The following is a 21576-nucleotide window of genomic DNA, read 5'->3' as shown; positions in this document are numbered from 1 at the left end:
TGGATGTGTACTTTTATGTGTAATTGGTTAGGACAACTGTCTGTGAGCTTTAGCAATATGTTACTGGCTAGAAAGTCTTTAAGATGCTCTGTAACAAAGAAATCTTTGGCTGCTGCTGGCTTTGCCATCTTCCTATTGTCTCAACCACGCAATGAGGCTGATGCTGCAGTAAAGCTGAAGGAAGGTACCCCAGCATTCTGTCTTGTTCATGAAAAGGAAAAAGCACACACACCTGTCACACTACACCACGAAATAACTCACACATGGGTGCTAGATGTAAAAGGGGAAATAAAAGAATCCAAAGAGAGGATTTTACTTTCTGACTCCACTATATATAGAATAGCAAAAGTGACAGTGGATTGGAGGGTGAAATTGCCACCTCTCCAACCACACTGGTCAAACCAACAGTCCATCAATTCTCTCCACTTACAAAGAAGAATGCAAAACAATCATTATTTACATAAGCAGTGTGAAAAAATTCAGTAGAAATAGATAAATATATAAACATCAAAATATATAGAAAACTTGTAGAAGAATTATAAAACTCTCAAAAAAACAAGGTACACACCAACACACACATCCCCCAGCTGGAAGCTCTGGAGCACACAGCACGCTGCCACAGCTCTGCAGCCTGGCCCTGGGGGGGTCAGCCAGGGAACATCTGCAACATCTGCTCCTCCTCTCTTCCCTTTTTAACCAGAATATCCCACCAACAGGCCAGGGGAGGCTTTACACAAGGAAACATCTATGCACAGAGCTCAGGAGGAGACCAAAATAAACAGCAAGGGATGTTGGCTCCTCCGGGACCCTCTTCCCAGGCAGAGCCTCCAGCTCTGCCACAGCCCCGGCCCCCAACTGCTTCCCATTAAACATCCTGTGCCCCTGGCGTGGTCTCTGCAACCCAGGGGTTACATTTGCTTGCTTGCTTAAGCACAGAGAGCTTTCCTTGGGTTTTTGGCCACATTGGAGCCTTATGGGGCCGGGGCAGGCGGCGCCCCGTGATTTCCCAGCACACAATGGCACCGTTTGAGAGCCAGGGCTGGCTCTAAACTGCTACCAGATGGTCACCTCCTGTTCCCAGGCAGGAGAGGGGGAGGCTGCAGCTCTCATCTTTCAAGAAACCCTCGGAAACCCAACACAGCATTCACTGCTCACGGCCCTAAAGCTTCCCAGAGCGCTGTGGCAGGCAGCAGGGTGCTCCTGTGTGGGAGTCCAGAGCTTCCCTCTGGCTGCCCTGGGACCCTGGCAGGGCTCAGGAACCCCCTGGACAGAGCCCCCAGAGACACTGGCTGTGATCTCTGGCCATGCAAAAGAGTTTTCAATCTTGCAGCATGAATTACAAGCTCTGAGTGTTTGCTATAAGTAATAATTCAGTGTGGCACGGGTGCAAAAGTCAAATTTTAGGATTCTAGATGAGGGGTTCAAAGGGGACAAGATGGAGGAAATTGGGTGTGTCTTGTCCTTTTCCTCCTTCTTCATGCCCTCCATGTTTCACTGTGGTGTTGGCATTTTTCTGTTGGTTCAGGCTGGGGACACACTGTCCAACGTAGGTGACAGATATTGGCACGTTCTTGTAAATCCAGCCCAGGGAGTTTCTGGTATTTAATGTTTGTCACATCCCACTGAGGGCAGAGCCCCACACGCTGCCCTGCAGGACAGAGCTGGGCAGGGCAGCAGAACATGTTAGAGATAAACAGAATAAACAACCTGGAAACCAGCACAGACCAATTATGGCTTCTGCTTTGGCAGCAGGACTGACAGACAGAGACTTTCTACAATCTCAGGATCATCAACACCTCAGATTCTGACACTCCTGGTGCTTTTCTGGCCCAGGCTGAGAGCAAAGAGTGGTTGCCTATGGGGCCACCTGGGTCTGGCTTATCCAAACCTCCCCTGAGTGATGCCACTGAAGAGCTGCCACCACTCACAGCAGAGATGGGTGCACTGGAGTGAGCTGAAGGCTCAGTTATGGGGGAAGTAGGGGGTTCTGCATGTACCTATAGGGTATTTCCACTGTGCATGAAACCTAAAGGTCCCACAGCAGAAAGGGAAGGGAGCAGCAGGATATCTCTACCCCATCCTCAACAACAATGTGCTCCCAGCTCCCCTGAGCCCCTCAGTGGGGTCAAAATCGTGGGTCTGAGATGGAAAATCCCTGGCAGTGCAGGCAGCAAGCGATGCTGCACAAGCTGGCAGGATTTTGTGAGTACACACAGCTTCAAAAGAGCCTGAGAAACTCAGATCCCCTCTTACAGCCAAAGAAACAAGGCAGGAAATTTTAAAAGCACCTTTCCCAAAGCTCCTGGTAATATAACAAAAGAAGAGAAGTAAGGGCTGCTGGGGCCCCTCCCTGTGCTTGTGCCAGGAGGCCTCACACCTTTCCTTTAGCAATAAACCAAACTTGCTGCACTATGTATATAAAGTGTATCTATATATCTATATCTATATCTATATCTATCTATATATATATATATATATATATATAATTTATATTATATATAAATAATATAATTATATATATAGATCTAAAATATATCTATTATATCTATCTAAATATATCTAGTGACATACATATTACATATATATATATATATATATATATATATATAGTGACACTCTGCTGTTGTATCCTGATTCTCACACTATCCTGGGTCAGGTTACGAACAGTTTAGGCCCAAATAAATCCTTTCTCTGATTTCACAGACAGTTCTCAAGGAAGTTGCAGCAGACTGCCTGGTCTGACACGAATCACATGTACAAGAAAAGGCTGGCAATGTGCTGTCCCCATGCAGGGCCTTCCTCAATGGTGTAAAGGGTACCAAGAGGCGAGTTCTGGTGGAAATTTGGGGATAAATGCAAGTTCAGAGCTCTGACATCAATCAAAGCAGCATTTCTCTCACTCACAGCAAGGTATAAAACAGCCTGTGGTTGATGCAGCAAACTGCTCCTTTCCCAGAAATGAACATGCAAAAGCAAAGTCAGGACTAAGAATAGAAAGAAAAAAAAAAAAAATCCACACTCAGATTAATACAAAATCCCATCTTTCCAGTCCCCATAATGCAGTTCTCTAAAGATTTTAGCTTGATTCTCTGTTACACTTGGGTTTATATAACCATTAACTCGCAGCAAAATGCTTCCAGATCAGACCAGGATATTTTACATCCCTTATATTCATTTCATACTTGTACAGAAAATTACATAAAACACAGGGTATCCAGCCCAGCAGATTGCATTACTGCCTCTGCCACGGGCTCACTCCAGCTCCTGTCTCTGCTCAGTGCTCCAGTTTCCCTTCACAGGGGGAGGAGGAAGGAGAGAAATAAATCCTTTCTGTGCCTCCCATGGGGCTGTAGATTTGGTTTGGTTCACTAATATTTCTAAAATGCCTCGAAACGATTACCCAGAGACAAAAGTATGATGCAGATGGTCTTGCAGAGCCCAGCCTGCCCTGTGCTGGTGCCACAGATGCCATCCCCAGGTGGCATGAATCCCAGTGCCCGTGCAAGGGACATGGAGAGTGACTCAGGTGGGTGAGCAGGGACTGGGTGATTAAATCAGTGAAGTCTCCATTTGGGAAGATGCTTTGATGGGTGGTGCTGCAACATGCTGGTCAAAAAGCTGCAGAAAAAGGGGGAAATTGGTAAAAGGGGCAAAGGAAGGACCCAGGAGCCATTCATCCCTGCAGTGCTGCCCACTCCTGCTGTCCCTGCAGCCAGCTCTGATGACTCTCTTGGAGGGGACACCCAGCACTGCAGAGCTGTTGTCCAAACATCCTGAGGGCTGGCAGAGAGCAGAGGGAAACGTGCTTTGAAAAATCAAATCAAATCCATCCTTTGCACATTTCCCTGCTTTTTTACTTCCATTGGCCAAGATGAAAGAAAGACTGAGTCCCAACCCCGGCCCTCGTCTCCCAAATCAGTGCAGTGACCAGTGGCACTAATCCTCAGGGCTGAGAGGCTGCAGAGCACCCACCTCACCCTAGCAAGGGGCTGCACAGTTTTGTGATGCTTGTGTCCCAGACTGCCACCTCTGCTGCCAGGATAGTGGCACAGACTGATGTCACAATGTCCCCTGCCCTGCAGTCCACAGGAGTCACGCACCACCCACGGCATCTCCCCTTTTGGCACACAAACCAACCAAGGGCCACCTTGGATGGACACTCCACAGCCCTGGAGGTGTCCCCAGGAGAGCCAAGGGCTGAGCTGCATCCAGAGCCTCACAAAAGCAATCAGGGTAAAAGCCTGAGTCACAGGCAGCAGGAGAGGAGAGCTGCTCAGGATGAGCAACAAACCCCTTCTTGCCCAAGGGCTGCACTGTTTGTGGCAGGGAAGGGAGTGAGGAGGGGTCTCCTGCACCCAGGAGGGCTCTCCCCACAATGGCACCAGCACAGCAGCTGGGTACAAACTGCTGGTGCCACCAGAGGGGTGCCAGGACCAAACAATACCCTGCAGGTGTGAAATGAGAGGTGGCCAGGACAAACCCCATCCCTATGAAGGGCATGACAGCCCAAAAAGAGCTCCCCTGATGGACCCTGACCCCCACCATCAGGCACAGCCCCACCAGGATCTGAACTCAGACCCACCGACTCATTTTACAGGCTTCAAACAAACTTAACCAGGATTTAGGGTCACTTGGCTTGTTGCTAAAAACCAAAGAGGTGCCAGAGTCCACTGCAGCAGGAGGGGACAGGGAGGTTGGGAGAGGGAAAGTCCACATGATATCCTTGCAGAAAGATGCTGCCTTAAATATCAAAGTCAGAAAGGTGAATATCTGTAGTGATTATGGGCTCTGAGGTCTCCATGATTGCCTCTGGATTTATGACACGTCCCCATCCAGGTTTTTGTGGCTGCTGTCCTGGCTCCTGGAAAAAAGGCTGAGCAGCTCCCTGCAAGGAAGGGCAGCAAACCAGCAATGAAACCAGCACCCGGTGAGGCCATGGGGCACCCAGAGGTGCCAGGTTAATGCCTGGCAGTGATTCAGCCCCAGGTTTGCTGGCACGTATTGTCCAAGAGCCAGAGCCACGCTCACTCAGAGCTGTCACACCTGACCCAACACGTCCCATGGGTGCTTCCTACTCACCCCACTGCCCCAGTCCACCAAGGGGCAATGAGCAAAGAGTGCAGCATTTTAGCTGAGTCCCTTACTGAGGGAAAGGTGCTAGCAAGACCTCAGGGACTGGGAAGAGCCAGCACGGTGCTCCAGGACCTGACTCACCTCCAGGTACCAGCACTGTGCTTGCAAAACCAAAGCAGCTGCCCTGGCTCTGGTGCAAAGAGCCATCAACTCCCTGTCCCTTCCCACCCAGGCTCCTCTGCAAGGTCTCTTTATGGCTAGCACAGTCTGTGCTCGTGGCAATCCAGAGCTTCCCTCTGGCTGCCCTGGCAGGCCTGGGACCCTGGCAGGGCTCAGGAACCCCCCTGGACAGAGCCCCCAGAGACACTGGCTGTGATCTCTGGCCATGGAAAAGAGTTTTCAATCTTGCAGGATGAATTACAAGCTCTCAGTGTTTGATATAAGTAATAATTAGTGTGGCACGGATGCAAAAGTAAAATTTTAGGATTCTAGATTAGGGGTCCCAAGGGGACAAGATGGAGGAAATTGGGTGTGCCTTGTCCTTTTTCTCCTTCTTCATGCCCTCCATGTCTCACTGTGGTGTTGGCATTTTTCTGTTGGTTCAGGCTGGGGACACACTGTCCAACGTAGGTGACAGATATTGGCACGTTCTTGTAAATCCAACCCAGGGAGTTTCTGATATTTAATGTTTGTCACATCCCACTGAGGGCAGAGCCCCACACGCTGCCCTGCAGGACAGAGCTGGGCAGGGCAGCAGAACATGGTAGAGATAAACAGAATAAACAACCTTGGAACCAGCACAGACCAATTATGGCTTCTGCTTTGGCAGGGGGCTGACAGACAGAGACTTTCTACAATCTCAGAATCATCAATACCTCAGATTCCAACATGTGCTCACTTTGCCCAGGGCTGGTCCCACAGGAGCTCACCTGTGCCAGCCCTGGGAGCTGTCCCTGCTGTCACAGAGCCGGGGACACTGCTCGGTGCCCGGCCCCAAGGACACACAGCCCAGCCCACCCTGCACGACAGGGCTGTAACCAGCAACCTCTGCATGATCCTACAGCCTAACCAGGGCCAGAGGCACCCCCAGAGCCCAGTTCACATGGACAGAGATATCACCTGTTCTTCCCTTTCCCACTGCCCCACAACCTAGTTATTCCCAAAGGATTAGATTTACACAGGGAAAACCCAGCCACAACAGCAGGTACCCACTGCTCTGTGACCAGGCAGGTGCAGGTTTTTGACTTTGTGGCTCCAAGGCCAGTTCTGCAGGGGAAGATACAACTTCTGCAGGGGATGACACAAAACTTCCCTTCCCACAGGCACCTTCCTCTAGCTCCTTCCTCTCCCACCATAGGAGGATTTGGCAGAAAACTCCTATCCAGCCCATCCTTCTGTCTCAGGTAGAGAAACACAGATGTGGAATAAGAGACAGATCACTGAAGTGGCTGTAAAGCCCAGCTTTGAGGGCATCAGAGGTGACTTTGCTGTCTTGGAGCACCAGCTGCATCAGTGAGCAGCTCTGGCTGTGCCACAACAAGCTCCAGAAGAGACCAGCAGCAGTGAGACTTTTTGTGGACAGCCCAGGAAATACAACAATTGAGGAGTGCTTTGCTTCACTCCCAGGGCTGGGATGCTCCAAGATGTGAATCGGAAAGATCTTTTTGCATTTCCTTTTCCAGGCATTGAGCCCTGGCACACGAGGGACTGTTAGTCACACTCAGCCCCCAGCCACGCTGGAGCTCATCCTGCAAACCCTTGGGCTGGGCTTAGAGGACACACCTTGACCCTGAGAGAGACACTCACACAAAAACAAGGCAAGTCCCATCTCCAAGGCTTTCCACCATGCAGAATTCAAGGCACATCACCCACACTGGCATGTTCATGCTAATATTAGCCCAGGGTGAGTCCCAGCACGCAGCTGCAGCTGCTCCTGGGGCAGCAGGAACGCTGGCCCTGCACAGCCCCGGGATGCAGCACGGCCACGTGTCCCACAGACATCCCGGGCATTTGCTCAAGGAAATTTTAAGGACGAGTCTGTGAGTTTTGAGCACGTAGAAAAGTCTATTTATAATGCAGCACCCTCATGGAAATGAGCTGGGTGATGGTTTTTTGGTGGCACTGGGACTGGGACATAACTTAGCACGAGTTTGTACCTCACTGGAGCAATGTCTGCTGGTGAGGTACTAAAAATACCCTGCACTGGGTGGAGAGAGAAGTGTCTGAGAAGCGTGCAATAGTAAGGAAGAGTAAATAAATAAAATAGCCAGAGAAACCTTCTGATCAGCAGTGTCATGTCCTGGCAGGGCTGGAGGCTCCCCACCCAGCTCCACAGCACTGCCAAGGCTCACCCACAGCCAGCACACGCTCTCCAAGGGAGCTGGGCTCTGAGCAATGAGAAAATCAGGGATTAGGAGCCATCAACAAATGCTGTCTCATGGTTTCTGCCAGAGCAAAGCTGCCAGCCTGTGCCCACGCCAAGCTGTACCCCCAGACACCACACAGAACCCCTGGGAACCCTCCTACCTCTCCACACACTCGCAGCCCTGCTCAGCATTTCCAGCAGGCACAGTTTACACCCACTGTGACAATCTGTGTTTCAAAATTACAAATCTGGTGCTGACTGAGAGCACTGGCAAAGGCAAGGAGTGCTTGGCATCAGTGCTCTCCACCAGAAACTGCCAGCAAAGACACACCTCAGTTACCCTGGGACTCTGCTCAGCAGCAGCCACATCCCCCTGGGATGAGGGACTGGGGCAGATCTCTCCTGTCTCACGACCAGGCAGCAGAGACTGAGTGCACAAAGCTCCACACCTCTGGCAGGAAAAGCAGTTCCAGGCTGTGGGATTATCTCTGTGCAGCATCACAACCAACCAAACTTGAGCAGGAGCATCACCCCCTGCTCAGCAGGGCACCCTGGACACCACCAACACTGCCACATCACCCAGCCTGGTGGGACCAGGGAGCTCTGGGGTGCAGGGGTTGTTACCACACTGCACAGGCACCTCACCAGGTTGATTGAGCACTGCAGCCTCCCCTCCCTGCAGCTCAGGGTCTGTGCCTGAGTCCCCAGGGAGCTGAGGGACTCACAGCCCCCTGTGAGGCAGAGGTGAGCTTGGGAAGCACTGCTGCAACCACAGCTCAACCAGCACTCCTGAAAACCTGCCAGAATCTATAAACCCAGGGGCAGAGCTATTATGCTCTGTAAATCCTGGCAAACCACAGACCTAATGACAGGGACACTTTTGTCAGTCAAATAAGGGGGATTAGAATCATGGAATGGGTTTGGTTGGGAGAGACCTTACAAATCACCTATTTCCAACCCCACTGCCTGGGCTGAGAACACCTTCCACTAGACAAGGCTGCTCATAATCCTATCCCACCTGACCTTGAACACTTCCAGGGCTGGCACATCCACAGCTCCCAGGGGCAGAAGCCCCTGGACTTTTCTAGTGCCCTCCTGCAGGACCTGCTGGGCAGTGCAAGATGGGCACTGTGAGCATCCCCATCACAGCACGGAGCATGAGAAGAGCACACTCTGCTCTGCTTTCGCAAAAGTTGCTTTGGCCTGGAAACTAAACTGGAATCAAGAACCTGGTGCTGCTTCCCTCTCCCCAGGGGCCCTTGCATCCTCCTCAGGCTCAGCAAGGCTGCCAGCTCCACAGCCAAGGCTGCAGCTCCCTGCCTGCTGCAACACAGCAGGGACAAGAAACCAGGCAGGGATGCTGGGAGGAAAACTGGCACGGATGCTGGGAGGAAAACAGGCAGGAACAGCCAGGGTGACTGGGGAGGGCAGGCAGTGTGTGACTGGAGGGAACAAAGAGAGCTCTGGATGATCTGGTCCTTCTGCTCCATGGTATTTTTGGCAGATCTTTCCTGCTTGGCCAGGGGCTGCGTGGGGTTGAGGTACCCACCCAGCAGACGGGAACACTGCATCTCCTGCCCTACGGGCTGCAGATTAATTGATGCTTTTTGGGAAGCTGCTGTGCAACGCTGAGAGCTAATTAAATTGTGAAACAGTAGCCCAGATCCCTGCTCAAGGGCAAGGCCAGACCTTTTGGCTTCAGCTACAGGGAGCTCTCCCCAGCCTCTCCCTCTGCACAGCCAGTGCTCCAGAGACTGACAATAAAGGCAGGACGGAGCTGCTGGTACCGAGGAGCACACACAGCCCAAAAAGGCAGCCGCGGGGCCCACAGCAGAGCCTCTCTCTATGCGAGTAGGGAATTACTCATTCTTCAGAGATTTAAATGCAATTGGGGCAGCGGTAATTACATCAGCTGCGGTGGGGAAGCTCACGAGTGCCCCAAGGACAGTCACAAAGGCGCCCTTGAACCCAAAGGGGTGGCAAATTCGGGTCACTCTGTGTCCCAACACTTGCTAGTCCCAATCTTCCCGAGGGACGTGACTTCCCTGAGCCTCTTGCTGTGCCCTCCACTGCCAGCTGCACTGGAGCAAGCTGCAAACAGGGGAGGTGGCCGTGTCTAAAGCCCAATGGCATGGACTGCAGAGCCCCCAGCTCTGCCACCCGTTTCCTGCCTGACCTGGAAGAGGAACCCCTGTGCTCTGAGCTGCCTCGGCTCCCCAGCAGCAAAACCAGCAGAGCTCTGCTTCCCCGAAGGTCAGGCTGGCTTCTCCAGGAGGCGGTGGAGGCTCAGCCTATAGCGGTGCACACGCAGCGCCTGGATAAGCTTTCACCGCGGCCCCAACATCTCCGCTATGTCTTGTGGGGTTTTTTTACTTCTTTTTTTTTTTTTTTTTTTTTTTTTTTTTTTTTTTTTTTTTTCTAGAAACCGCTGCACAAAGCTCCGCTTGGGTCGCTGCCAGGACGCGCGAGTGCGTAGGGATGGAGCCGCTCTTCCAAAACTCTGCTGGGGAAGAAGATGAGCTCCCTCGAGCCGATCTCTCAACGCCTGCTTCAGGCACAACCCCCCCTCCAGCCTTGCTCTGCCTGTCTCTCACTCCCAGACCCATCTGGCAGCAGCACGCTCCCCGCTAGCTTATCTTCTTGCCTGGAAAAGGCAGAACAGCAGGCAAGAAGAAGGCGGAGGAGCCATCCCAATCCGCTGCATGCAGATCCTCCATCAGTCAGCGCTGGAGTTCTGCCACGGGACAACTGCAGAGGTCTCCGGGCAGGCAGCTCCCGCTACGGGGATTCGGGAAATTTGGGGTTGTTATCCACATCCCAGCTAGTCCAGGGCTGTGTTTGCACCCCAAAGCTGAGAATCAACAAAAGGAGGCCTTTTTTTTCAGACTTTCAGTCTGTTCAGGCGGGTGTTTTCAGCTGAAAAAACTACATAAATCAACATGGGAAAGGCAGGAAAGGAGAAACATCCCGTAAGAGCCTGACTTGGCAGATACGGCCGGTCGCAGCCGCTCCGGACAAAAGGCACGGACAGCCCCGGGGATGCCGCCCTGGGGCACCGACAAAAAGCAGCGACAAAAAGCACCGACAGCCCTCCCTACCCGCAGGTACCACAGGGGAGACTGCGGCAGCCGAGCTCAGCCCGCTCCTCCCGGCTGCACCCTAAAAGCGCCTTCTCCCTCCGTGGGTGCCCCTTCCATCCCCCGCGCTCCGCCCGCGGGCTCACCCACCTTCGAAGTCGGAGATGATGCCCTCCAGGTGGGCGCTGACGGCCGGGTCGGCCATGGCGGGGCGCGGGGCGCTGCCCCCGGCTCCGCGGTGCGCGCTGCGGCCGCGCGAATGGCGGAGGGCGAGCGGCTACGGCCGCCCCCCGCCCCGCCGGGCAGCGAGCCATGCCCCCGGCCCGGCCCAGCCCGGCCCGGCCCGGCACGGCCCCTCGCCGCGCACTGGCTGCTCCCCACGCCCGTCACCCGCCCCCTCGGCCGCGCCGGCCCCTCTGCGGGACCCCCGCCCCGCCCCGATGGGTGCGGGCGGTGCGAGGGGCGCTGCCGGGCGCGTCCCGCATCCCCCGGGCGCTTCCCGCATCCCCCGGGCGCCTCCCGCATCCCCCGGGCGCGTCCCGCATCCCCCGGGCGCCTCCCGCATCCCCCGGGCGCGTCCCGCATCCCCCGGGCGCCTCCCGCATCCCCCGGGCGCGTCCCGCATCCCCCGGGCGCCTCCCGCATCCCCCGCCCCGCCGAGCCCCTCGCACGGAGCCCCGGGGACGGGAGCAGCGCTGCCCCACGGAGGGAGGAACCGGCCCCACACGGGTGGGTCGCTGCCCCGGTGTTCTGCGGCGCTGAGGAGCTTTTCACTTCTCGGCTTAGCCTTGTTTGGGAAGGGGCAACTCGGCCACGCTCCGTGTTGTAATTGCTCCAAATCAAACCAGCACTGTGCTAACCTCACCGCTGCCGGATCCGAGCAGCCCCCTCTGGGAAATCGTCGCTGCAGGAGCGGCGGGGGATGCAAAACCTGCCCCAGCTCCCTCCGCTGCAGCCCGAGCCAGCGAGGGAAACTCTTGGACACCAGCCCCTTCCGTGACACTGCTGCCCCTTCCCCACCTCTCAGGCTGAGCATCTCGCTATCTGATGCTTCTCCCTTTCCGCTGTTGATTCAAATCCTGCCCTCTTGACCCTCGTTTTATCCTCCCCGCCCTGTGTTTTAATAGCATCATTTTAAAGTGATGATACCCCCCTGAAACGTGTCCAGGCACATCAACAGGAAAAGAAAAATGAATGGGTTGGGCTTTAAGTCCACTTTGGGTGAGCCATAAAGGAAAATGATGTAAAACAGTAGTACAGTTACTGCAGAAAGTGTGAGCTTCACCACAGACGTCACCCTTTTAATTTCACACATTTAAAGTCTGCAAACACCACAGACTCCCCCAGAGTGTACATGAACCAGAAAATGAAACCAACAGTACCAGTTTCCCAGACTCAACAAGCTCCAGGTTTTCCATATTGTCCAAAGAAAGGCATTACCTGAAAACATGAGAACTGTTTAAATAATCTTGAGAACACCTTTTTAACAGAAGTATGATATTTTAAAGTAGGTACAGTGGGTTTCCTCTCCTCTGGCAGGCAGCAGTGCTCAGCTCTTTCATTTTTTGCTCTCCTCGTGGTGTCAGAAACCACCAGAGCGGAGAAGGGAGGGACAACTCTGCATCTCTCTGCATCACAACTGCAAATAAAAATGCCTTTCCATGCAATGCAGTGCCTGTAAAGCTCCTTGGTGCCATCCTGGCTGAACACCATCTGCTGTTCCCAATGGCTTGGAGGAGAACAGGAATGGCCATGGGCCTGTGGCTCCTGTGACACCACCAGGTCCCTGCTGTCCCCACCGCGGGGAGTGGTGGCAGCTGCCACATTGCACATTACCACAGAGGGCTGACCCTCATCACTGGCATTGATTTCTGAAAGAAAGTGTCTTTATTTTTCTCTTCCAAAGCACTCTTACGCAGGTCACATCATCAATCCACTTCCAGCAGGTAAAAATGTAGCTGTCAATAATTAACCTTGTTACTGAGCAAGAAACAAGTCCCACTTTGTTAAAAACCATGGGTGACTCGCTTACGGGAAGAACAGAACCTGGATTAGCCTTTTACAAAATCTGTTAAACATCCTGACTACACCCTCATCACAGAGTTGTAGAATGGGTTTAAAACGGGGGAAAAAATGAACTAAGCAAGACCACCTAAAAATCCTTATTGTAAAGAAGATTTTAAAAGAGCAATACAAGCCATCTGAGGAAGGACCAAGCACATTTTTTGATGTTCAGAGTCTACCCCCTTACAAATCCCATAAGATTCAATGTGACAGCCCCTGCTTGGAGTTTGGTGGCACTCTCTGAACTGTGGTCACATAGGGATTGTTGTGATGCTGTGATGAGGATCCTTTTTTTTTTGAGGTCAACAGGAGGCAAGAAGAAGTAAACCACTAGAAAAAACCGCAAAACCTTCTTGAAGGACTGTGGTGGGAGCATCACAATGACGTCTGGTGGAGCTGGTGAAGAAGCTCAAAGCCCTTCAGCAGAAGAGCTTGAGGCAGTTTGGGTCAGTCCCAGCTCCCCGGGTCACTCTGTGTTTCCCAAGCAAAGGCAATGTTATCATCCTGGATCTAATAAAAGTTTAGCAAATCAAGCGGCCGAGAGGCGAGCCCTGAGAAGTGTGAAATAAAATATCCGGGCTAGAAGTAGGAGTTCCTTTTCATTAAAACCAGCTGGGTCATATTGCACCCATGTGCACCTAAGGCACTGAGAGGGGGAGAGAAAGATGGAAAATTACAGCAACTGAAGAATAACAAGAATATCCAGAGCTCTAACAGTACATATTTAAGGCAGCAAGGTATGTAAACAGCTCACCTCACAGCACATACCCCAAGCTCTTGCTAGCAGAAGAGGACCAAGCTTTCCTCCAAGGAGATAAGCCCACCCTTCTCTCTCTTGGACTCTCTTTCTCTTTTATCTCATTGAGCCATGTCAGAAGCACAGCTTTACAACAGCATCAGCCCAGAAAAACCATCCCCTTGACCAAGCTGCACATATCCAAGCTCCACTTCTTCTGGTTTCCTACCTGCATCCACAACCCAGAAGCTTATGTTTAGCCAAATCCTTCTCCTAGCAAGGCAGGCAACCCTGGGGAGCTGAGCCCCCATCCCCGAGGGATGGAGAACCTGCCTCCTCCCCTGGAATTGGTTTTTAGGGCATAGCACCAGCGTGTGTTGTACTACTCAGCCAAATGCAGTTTTGACACAGCCCCTGCTTTGCCTTTTCCAGGTAGATCAGGGAGAGTGAGGACCCTGAGAGTTCTCCTGATGAAAGGTCCCTCACAGTGATCACATCACCCACACTGCCTTTGCTAAAGCCATCAGGTTCTGCTCCTTCTGTCCTTGTGGCAGGGATTTTCTTCAGCCACTTATCCAGCCTTCCTGTTCTTTCTCCAGACTTATCACAGGTGTTTGTAATTACATTTTAATTTTTATCTGAGAAGAGAAAGAACTCCCTTTTCAAAAGGAAGAGAGCAGATCACATCTCTTCTATCACTCGCTGCTCCCCTTGCTCACACAACTAAGGGTCTCACTCACTGTTTTTACTGTACCAGGAGCCTCCCCTCAAGCTCCTGCTTTGATAAGACCTTTGGGATCCTCTGCACAGCAACTGCTGCCCAAGATAAAATTCCTGCTCTCCAAAGCACTGGCTGCAGGAGAATTTTAGGTAAATATTTTCCTTGCTGTGTTACATTACAGTAGAAATATTTCTTCTTTCCTTACTACACCAGGCCACCACTGACTGCCCAGCCCTTTCTCCTTCACCATCACTCTGCTCTTCAGATGAGCAAGAAACTTCCTGCAAAGTTGTTTTACTGGCCTAGAAGTGATTTCCTGCCCCCAGAAAGGCAGTCTGTAAAATCTGCTGATCACTCAGTTACAGGTACCAAGCTAAAAATGGATTGATGCCACAAGAGCTGGCAGATGCAAGAAAATTTAACCTTTTTTTTCTCTGGGTGCTTCACTCCTGGGCTCTCCTGCCCTGCAGCAGGGATGTGCCTCGAGGGCTTCTCCAGACCTCAGCTCAAACTCACACAGTGCTGGTCACAGCTTCTGTCCTGGCACAGGCATGGGGGACCACAAAGCAGCCAGACTTAGAAAGGAGACTTCAAGGAGAAAAAAAAAATAAGAGAAAAAACCCCAAACAAACAAGGAGATGGCAGGTATCAGCTTTAGAAGACTCTTTAACAGGCTAAGCAGAAAAGGGATTTCCCTATCCAAACCCATTTCAAACAGCACTCTGTGCACTTTCCTTGCAGGCTGCTAAGAATGCAGTTTTTCAGGCAGATTTTCTTCCTCCCACAAGTTTCTGAACCCGGCAGCTCTTATCAGCCTCACAATCTGCTGCAGTCAGGAGCATCAGGCTGGGTTAGAGCCGTGAGTCACTGTGGCTGCCTGAGCCTCAAAGTAACTCCTACACAAAAGTGGGCAATTGTGAAGACAACTGTGAAGACCCACAGGATCTTCCCCTTCCTCCTCGAATGTTAATTAGAAAACAAAACTCTTCATTGATTATAGCCTCCTCCATCAAATGCTTTGAGGCTTACAGACCAAAATTACTGTGTAGGAGTGGCTAAATATCATTATTATGATAATAATAATGTTTCTCGGAGAGCCCAAACACCTTTTCTTGCTGCTGGTCACAGGTGAAAGCTCCTCCCCAGCCTTTCTGGGAAGGTGCAGGGGGTGGGTGGAGGCACTTCCAGCCTGAGACACCAACCCCAGCGTGCTCAGGGCATCCCCTGGGCAGCACCAAGGCAGGGTCACAGGGAGAGACAGATTTCTATCACCCAAAGGGGGAGGAATGGTGAGGCACAGCTCTTCTCTCCAAGCTAAAAATAAAAGCTGTTGCCACCACCTTCCCTCTCTGCCCCTCTGCTCCTTGCAGCTGCTGTTCCTGCAAACTCTGCCCCAAACCCATCCCTGCATCCAAACCCACCTGGAAGAGCTGCGGTCATCTCCATGTGACGGGTGGGGAAACTGAGGCACGGAAGAGCTGTCACTCAGCACCAGGGAGCTGGCAGGCCATCAGAGCAGAGGTGGCTGTGGCAGGGAGCAGGGCTGGCAGCCCCAAGCCCTTGGCTGGCACTGCCTGGGGACCAGGGCACTCCGGAAGGAAAACCAGACACGTTCCCATCCCCTCCGCCCCTGGTTTCAGGGATGACGGCGTCAGCCCTGCCCTGATTACGCAGGAATTGTCACCAAAAGAGGCTCCAGGACCTTCCTGCTTCCCAAGGGGAGGAAACACAGCGAGCACGGATGCACTTCAGTCTAGTCACACTTCCCTTCCTCTGCAAGGAAACCCAGAGCATGGGAAAAACTAAAATAATTCAAAGTAGGTTGGCTAATTTGAGCTTTCTGGATAATTAACTGATTTTTAATTTTTTTTTTTTAATAAAATGCTGCTGGATCTCATCCCTTAGTACCACCAAGCATAGAAAAGGTCAAGTAACTTTGAAGACTGGATAACAGGAAAAAGTCAAAATCTGGAAGAATGGCAGAAGGGCAGCACTTAAAGGAATTTTAATAAAGACTTTGCTCATGAAAACAGCCTCAGCACAAAGGACCTCACTGCCCCAGTGGGTCCCAGCATGACCACAAGCCACCGATGTCACAAAATTAAAGTAACTCCGAGAATATATTAAATTAGAGACTTTTAGAGCAAAGCAGAAACCATTGGAGCTCTACCATGAGGCACCCTGACTACCCAGCATCACTCACACCCCACAGGAAGGTGGGGAGGCGATGGGGCTGCCAGAAGCATCACCCACAGGTGCACTGCAGGGAAGAGCTGCTGTGGGCAAAGATCACCGTTACCAAGGGAACAAAAAAACCCCAATCCAACCCCAAATATGGTTATGGCACAAACAGATCAATAAGAGCAGAATTAATAAGATTTTAAAGGGATAAGGTGTAACAGGATTGATGTGAAATCCAGGGAGCAAAAGGCCGAAGAGGTTTCTGCTTGTAGGAAATTAAAGAAGACATGAGGAAGGAGAAGGGACCTGATGCTTCTCAGATATTCAGTGTACAATCAGGGCATGCAGCAAACTTGGTGTTCTGGGGCAGCCTGGAGCTGAGTCGCCCCACATGAGCTGGATGGGTGAGGAACAAGCTCAGACAACCACAGCCTCTTCTCTGCCCCCCTACAGACGATCAAGAAGATGAAGATCAAGGCTTATCTTCCTGTCAGCTTTAACCCCATTAAATCAGCACACAGAGGAGGTGCCAGCCTGTTCTTCTCAGAACAAGGGATGCAGCAAGTGTGGTTCCACTGAGCAGGGCAGGGGCAGCACCAACAGCCCTCCCCTCACCCTCCTAACCTGGAAACAGAGCTGGGTCTGTCCTGGTCCCACTGTGCTCATCCTTGGTGGTCCCAAACCCCTCCCTGGGTGTGGGAATCCAGGGCTTCCCTCTGGCTGCCCTGGGACCCTGGCAGGGATCAGGAACCCCCCTGGACAGAGCCCCCAGAGACACTGGCTGTGATCTCTGGCCATGGAAAAGAGTTTTCAATCTTACAGGGTGAATTACCAGCTCTGAGTGTTTGATATAAGTAATAATTAAGTGTGGCACGGGTGCAAAAGTAAAATTTTAGGATTCTAGATTAGGGGTTCAAAGGGGACAAGATGGAGGAAATTGGGTGTGCCTTGTCCTTTTTCTCCTTCTTCATGCCCTCCATGTCTCACTGTGGTGTTGGCATTTTTCTGTTGGTTCAGGCTGGGGACACACTGTCCAACGTAGGTGACAGATATTGGCACGTTATTGTAAATGCAGACCAGGGAGTTTCTGGTATTTAATGTTTGTCACATCCCACTGAGGGCAGAGCCCCACACGCTGCCCTGCAGGACAGAGCTGGGCAGGGCAGCAGAACATGTGAGAGATAAACAGAATGAACAACCTGGAAACCAGCACAGACCAATTATGGCTTCTGCTTTGGCAGTGGGGCTGACAGACAGAGACTTTCTACAATCTCAGGTTCATCAATACCTCAGATTCCAACACCTGGGGATTGATGGGGTCACCCAGAGCTACCCCAGGGCTGAGGTGGCATTCAAGCCAGGCTCCTGATCCCACTGCTTGCCTGCAGGAGGGATGCTGTGGGTCAGCATCCTCTGTGCTGGCTCCAGGGGCACACAGCTGGGCTGGGGGCACAGCTCTGCCCCTCCAACTCCCTGCCTTGACCCTGAGCCTCATCCCCTCCAAGGAGCAACCAACCAGCCCCTCACCTGGAGATGTGCATGCACAGCTTGAGCTCCCTGCAGTCCCAGCAGTGCCGTGGCCCAGCTGGAAGCATTTCATGCCAAGGCAGTGATTCTGGCTATTGTGCATGCTGAGAGCCTGGAAAGGGAAGTGCTGCCCTGAGTCCAGGCCAGGACATCATCCCAGCCACCCTGGGCTCCTGGGGTGTCCCCATGCCACTGCTGGAGTGGGACTGAAGCCTGGGAGGGGAAAGGGGAGGGGAGGGAAGCACAGCTCCCTGGTGTGGATTAAACAGCAGGGCACGCTTGCAGAGGAAGGAAATGGAAAGAGGATCAGGAACCTCAGGCAGTTAAAACAAACTCTGTCTCAAGCTCTTGTTCTTCTCAGTTTCAGGTCAGACTTTTCTAAGCACCTGGGAGGTGCAGTTTAGGACCCAAGCAGAAAACTGACTTAATTACTTTAATTGTTAAAAAAAATTATTAATTACTGCTTTTTAACATTAAGGCAAACAGGCAGAGAACTCAGTGTCTCATGACAGCACAGATGTTTTAATAGAAACAAGAGGCTTCAGAAACATTATTGCTCATCCTTAATGAGTTTAACACACACAGGGCTCAGCACGTTTCCTTTGGAAAACCTTCCTGCGTGGTTGACTCCAGGAGGAACTGCAGTGCCTGGGCCTAGAGGTAGGGAACACCTTTTCACTGCTAGTTACAGGAGGGGAAGAGAAAGTGAGGGTCAGTCAGAACACTGAATCCCTTGGAAAGAGGCCATTTCCAGCTCTGTCAGCTTCCCAGCAGCCCCTAATTAGGGAGAATTTGCAGGAATAAATAAACTGGCAGCGCTACAAGCGTGCACTCCACTTCCAGATGTGCATGGCTCATTTTCACGTGGTGTCCGAGGCAGGGCTGGAAACTCCATCCAAGGGGGGAGCCCAGCCCCTCCGCAGCCCCAGGGGCACAAATCCCACACATCCCAGCTGCCTTGGGCACTGTCCTTCACCCCTCCAGTGCTCCCCATCCCTCTCCCATCACTCGTGCCCCCCAGACCCCCGTGGGACCCTCCCCACTGCAGGGCAGGGCGAGCTGGGGACTCGCCTCTCGCGGCCCCTGCTGCTCCCTCAGCCGCCTGCTCACGACCTTTTCAACCCTAAACTTTCCAGTCATAAATATACCAGCCTCATGGCAGGAAACTTGCTTTTTTTATGCTTCTCTCCTGCTTCTCAGAGAGCCATTTCCAGCAGCTCCTGCTCCCTGCGCCAGCCCCCTGTTGTTTCCCCCTGTTCCTCCAAGATATTCCAGACACACAGCAAAATCCGCTGCAGCATAAAGACCCAAAAACTCCCTGTAAAGGCTCACAAGCTGCAAGTCAGGCCTCAGGAGCAGCTGTACCTCCTGATCCCCCTGCTTACCATCAAAGGTTTTATTATTATTATTCTTTTTTGGCATCAAGCAGTTTGATAAGAACAATTCCCAGATGGAGCCGCAGCCCCACACCCACTCAGCTTCCTCTGGGCAGCATGGACACAGTGTGGGAGCTCACTGCACAGCAGGAGGAGGACACAAGGGCAGGGGGAGAGGAAGGAGAGGAAGAATGAGCACAATTTTCCTTTCCTTTTAAAGGTTTTGGCAGACAGCAGTGAAAGCACCAGTGGGGATGCTGAGGTGTGATCATCAGCATCCGCACCGAGCACCACTGGTGGCTTCCCTTTGCTCCAGCTCCACCACAGAGGGATGGGAAAGGTGCACAAGAGGACAGGAATTGCTGTCAAAGTCCATGGGGTGTCCCCATGCAGATGGGAATTGATGCCCTGAATGGTCTGACCAGGGGAAATGTCCTCAGCTCCACCACTGCTGCCTGGGAGAGCCTGGCACACATAAAGTCAGGCAGGATTGGTGTTGTTAAACTGCTCAGCTCATGGGAAATGGGAAAGAGATGAAGCACCCCGGGGAGCAGCTGCCCTCAGCACGGGCAGGCTCTGCCTTGGCTGTTCCATCTCATTAAAGCACCCTCTTGAAAAGTCTGTCACAGCCCTCTAGACTGACACAAAACACACCCAAGGTAACTCCCATTAGCCAGGTCCCAGGATAACCCCAGACATATCCAAAGGAACTCCCACTAACCAGATTCTAGGATAATCTCAGGCATATCCAAGGTAAATTCTCATTAACCAAATCCCAGGATAATCCCAGACACACCCAAGGTAAATTCCACTGACCAGATCCCAGGATAACCCCAGCAGTATCCAGTGATGGATGGAGCCAAACTGTGCTGGGCACCACTAAAGAAACACCCCTGAGCTGTGTGTGCCAGGGACCCATCCCAAAGGCAGGAGGCAGCCCAGGAGCTCCGACCCCAGCTGCCTCTCCTGCAGGAAAAGCATGGCAAGGGGAATGGCACAGCCCCCTCCAAGCAGCTCTCCCACAGCAGCTTTTGTTCCCCAATCCATCTTGCAGACACCCAGCACTGCCTACTCAGCATCTTCTACAGATGCAGAAGTTTCACAGCTGACTTAAAAATCTGGAGTAAAAAAAAAAAATAAGAAGCAACGAGTCAATGTTTTTAGGGGAATTTCCTTTGGTTTCCTCTCCCTTTCCCCTGCTCAGCCCTGCTGCCTGGCCCAGACCCTGCCTGAGGCTTCCCTGCTGCAGGGCACTTGTTCCTGCTGAGATTAAATCATTGTTGTAGAGACAGTGAAGCTGTCACCAGCCCCTCAGGCTGTCAAACACCCAGCCTCACCCTGAGCAGGACAACACCTGGGCTCCCCCCTCCAGTGCAGCTTTCCCAGAGCCACCACTGGCACACACGGCTGGCTGCTGGGGATTTCAGCCTCCAGAGACAGAAGAGGATTGAAAAACATAGGAAAAAAATCAGCTGGGAGATGTGCTGCAAGCAGGCCAAAAGCAGAGGCCATCCAGAGTTTCCCTAAATGGAAAGAGGCCCGTGAGTGCTCTGGGGGCAGAGCAGCAGGCATGGAGAGAGGGCACCAAGCCAGGAGGGAGAGGGGGAGATTTCCAGCAAGCAACACAAGGGGAGAGAAACTCCCACTGGCAGCCCCCCAAGAAGCAGTAAAACCTGGGGCTGGGCTGAGTCTGGGGGCTGGAAGAGGGAAAAGCTCATCAGCTGAGCTGCCCCCAGCTGTGGGACACAGCCCTTCCTGGACAGGGCAGTCAGCTCTGCCACTCGTGTTTCCAAAAGAGCAGAGCAGAGTTCAGATGTCCTGAAGGAGCAGCGACAGCCAGGACTGGGCTCTCTCTCAGCCCAACTTTTTGTGCCCATAAACCCCTGTGGCCAAGCCCAGCAGGGGAAGGGGAACAATTCTCCATTCTCCAAAGGGCAAAATCTCCATTCCAAGGAGATCTGCTCGGTGCCATCACACCAAGCACAAGGAGGTCGTGTGTTGTCTCTTCTCCCACTCCAGATTGTCACCCTGCCACCCACTCCCTCTTTGATGAACTCAGCATTACAGGGCCGACTTTTTTTATTACTTCATTCTACCCATGTGCCCATAATAACCACACCAGCTCAGGGAGTATTGGACTTGATGTTCCACCAAAAGAATTAAACAGCTCTCTTTTACGAGAAGTTAAAATAAGGTAGAAACTAAATCTGAAATGTTTTTCCTTATAAAGGAAGGACAGGAGGAAAGGGCTGGATGCATTAAGCATCAGCAGGGACTGGCAGTGTCTATAAACTCAGGAGATGCTGTTATTGCCACACAAGTAATCACAGACAGACCAACACAGCCAGGTTTACCTTGACACAAGGGAATAAACTGCCAGCCTGGGGCTCTGTCCTTGAATAACTTCCTCCTCCCCACACCTCCAGAAAAACCCCCCGCACCACAGAACCCCTGGG

The 21576-nt window shown here is 52.2% G+C and overlaps 1 protein-coding gene across 6 annotated transcripts in view; it reads right to left on the bottom strand.

The window, feature by feature from the left end:
- The window catches only part of SEPTIN9 (septin 9), a 131501-nt gene that overhangs the window by 59312 nt on the left and 50613 nt on the right, over window positions 1-21576 (bottom strand). The window contains exons 1-3 of one of the 6 annotated variants that reach the window (XM_077787336.1): window positions 10164-10254; window positions 8100-8110; window positions 3744-3757 (exon numbers count right to left, since the gene is read on the bottom strand). The exons of 4 other annotated variants lie outside the window; for them this stretch is intronic. In XM_077787336.1, coding sequence (XP_077643462.1) covers window positions 3744-3757; window positions 8100-8110; window positions 10164-10254 — 116 coding nt within the window. Of the gene's footprint in view, window positions 1-3743; window positions 3758-8099; window positions 8111-10163; window positions 10255-10665; window positions 10776-21576 lie in introns of those variants that run through there. One more of the 6 variants, XM_021535813.2, reaches the window with a different exon arrangement.

This window comes from Lonchura striata, chromosome 19 (assembly GCF_046129695.1).
Source record: "Lonchura striata isolate bLonStr1 chromosome 19, bLonStr1.mat, whole genome shotgun sequence".
NCBI lineage: Eukaryota > Metazoa > Chordata > Aves > Passeriformes > Estrildidae > Lonchura > Lonchura striata.
The sequence above is the reverse complement of the archived record's forward strand: the minus strand, read 5'-3'. Positions and strand labels throughout refer to the sequence as shown.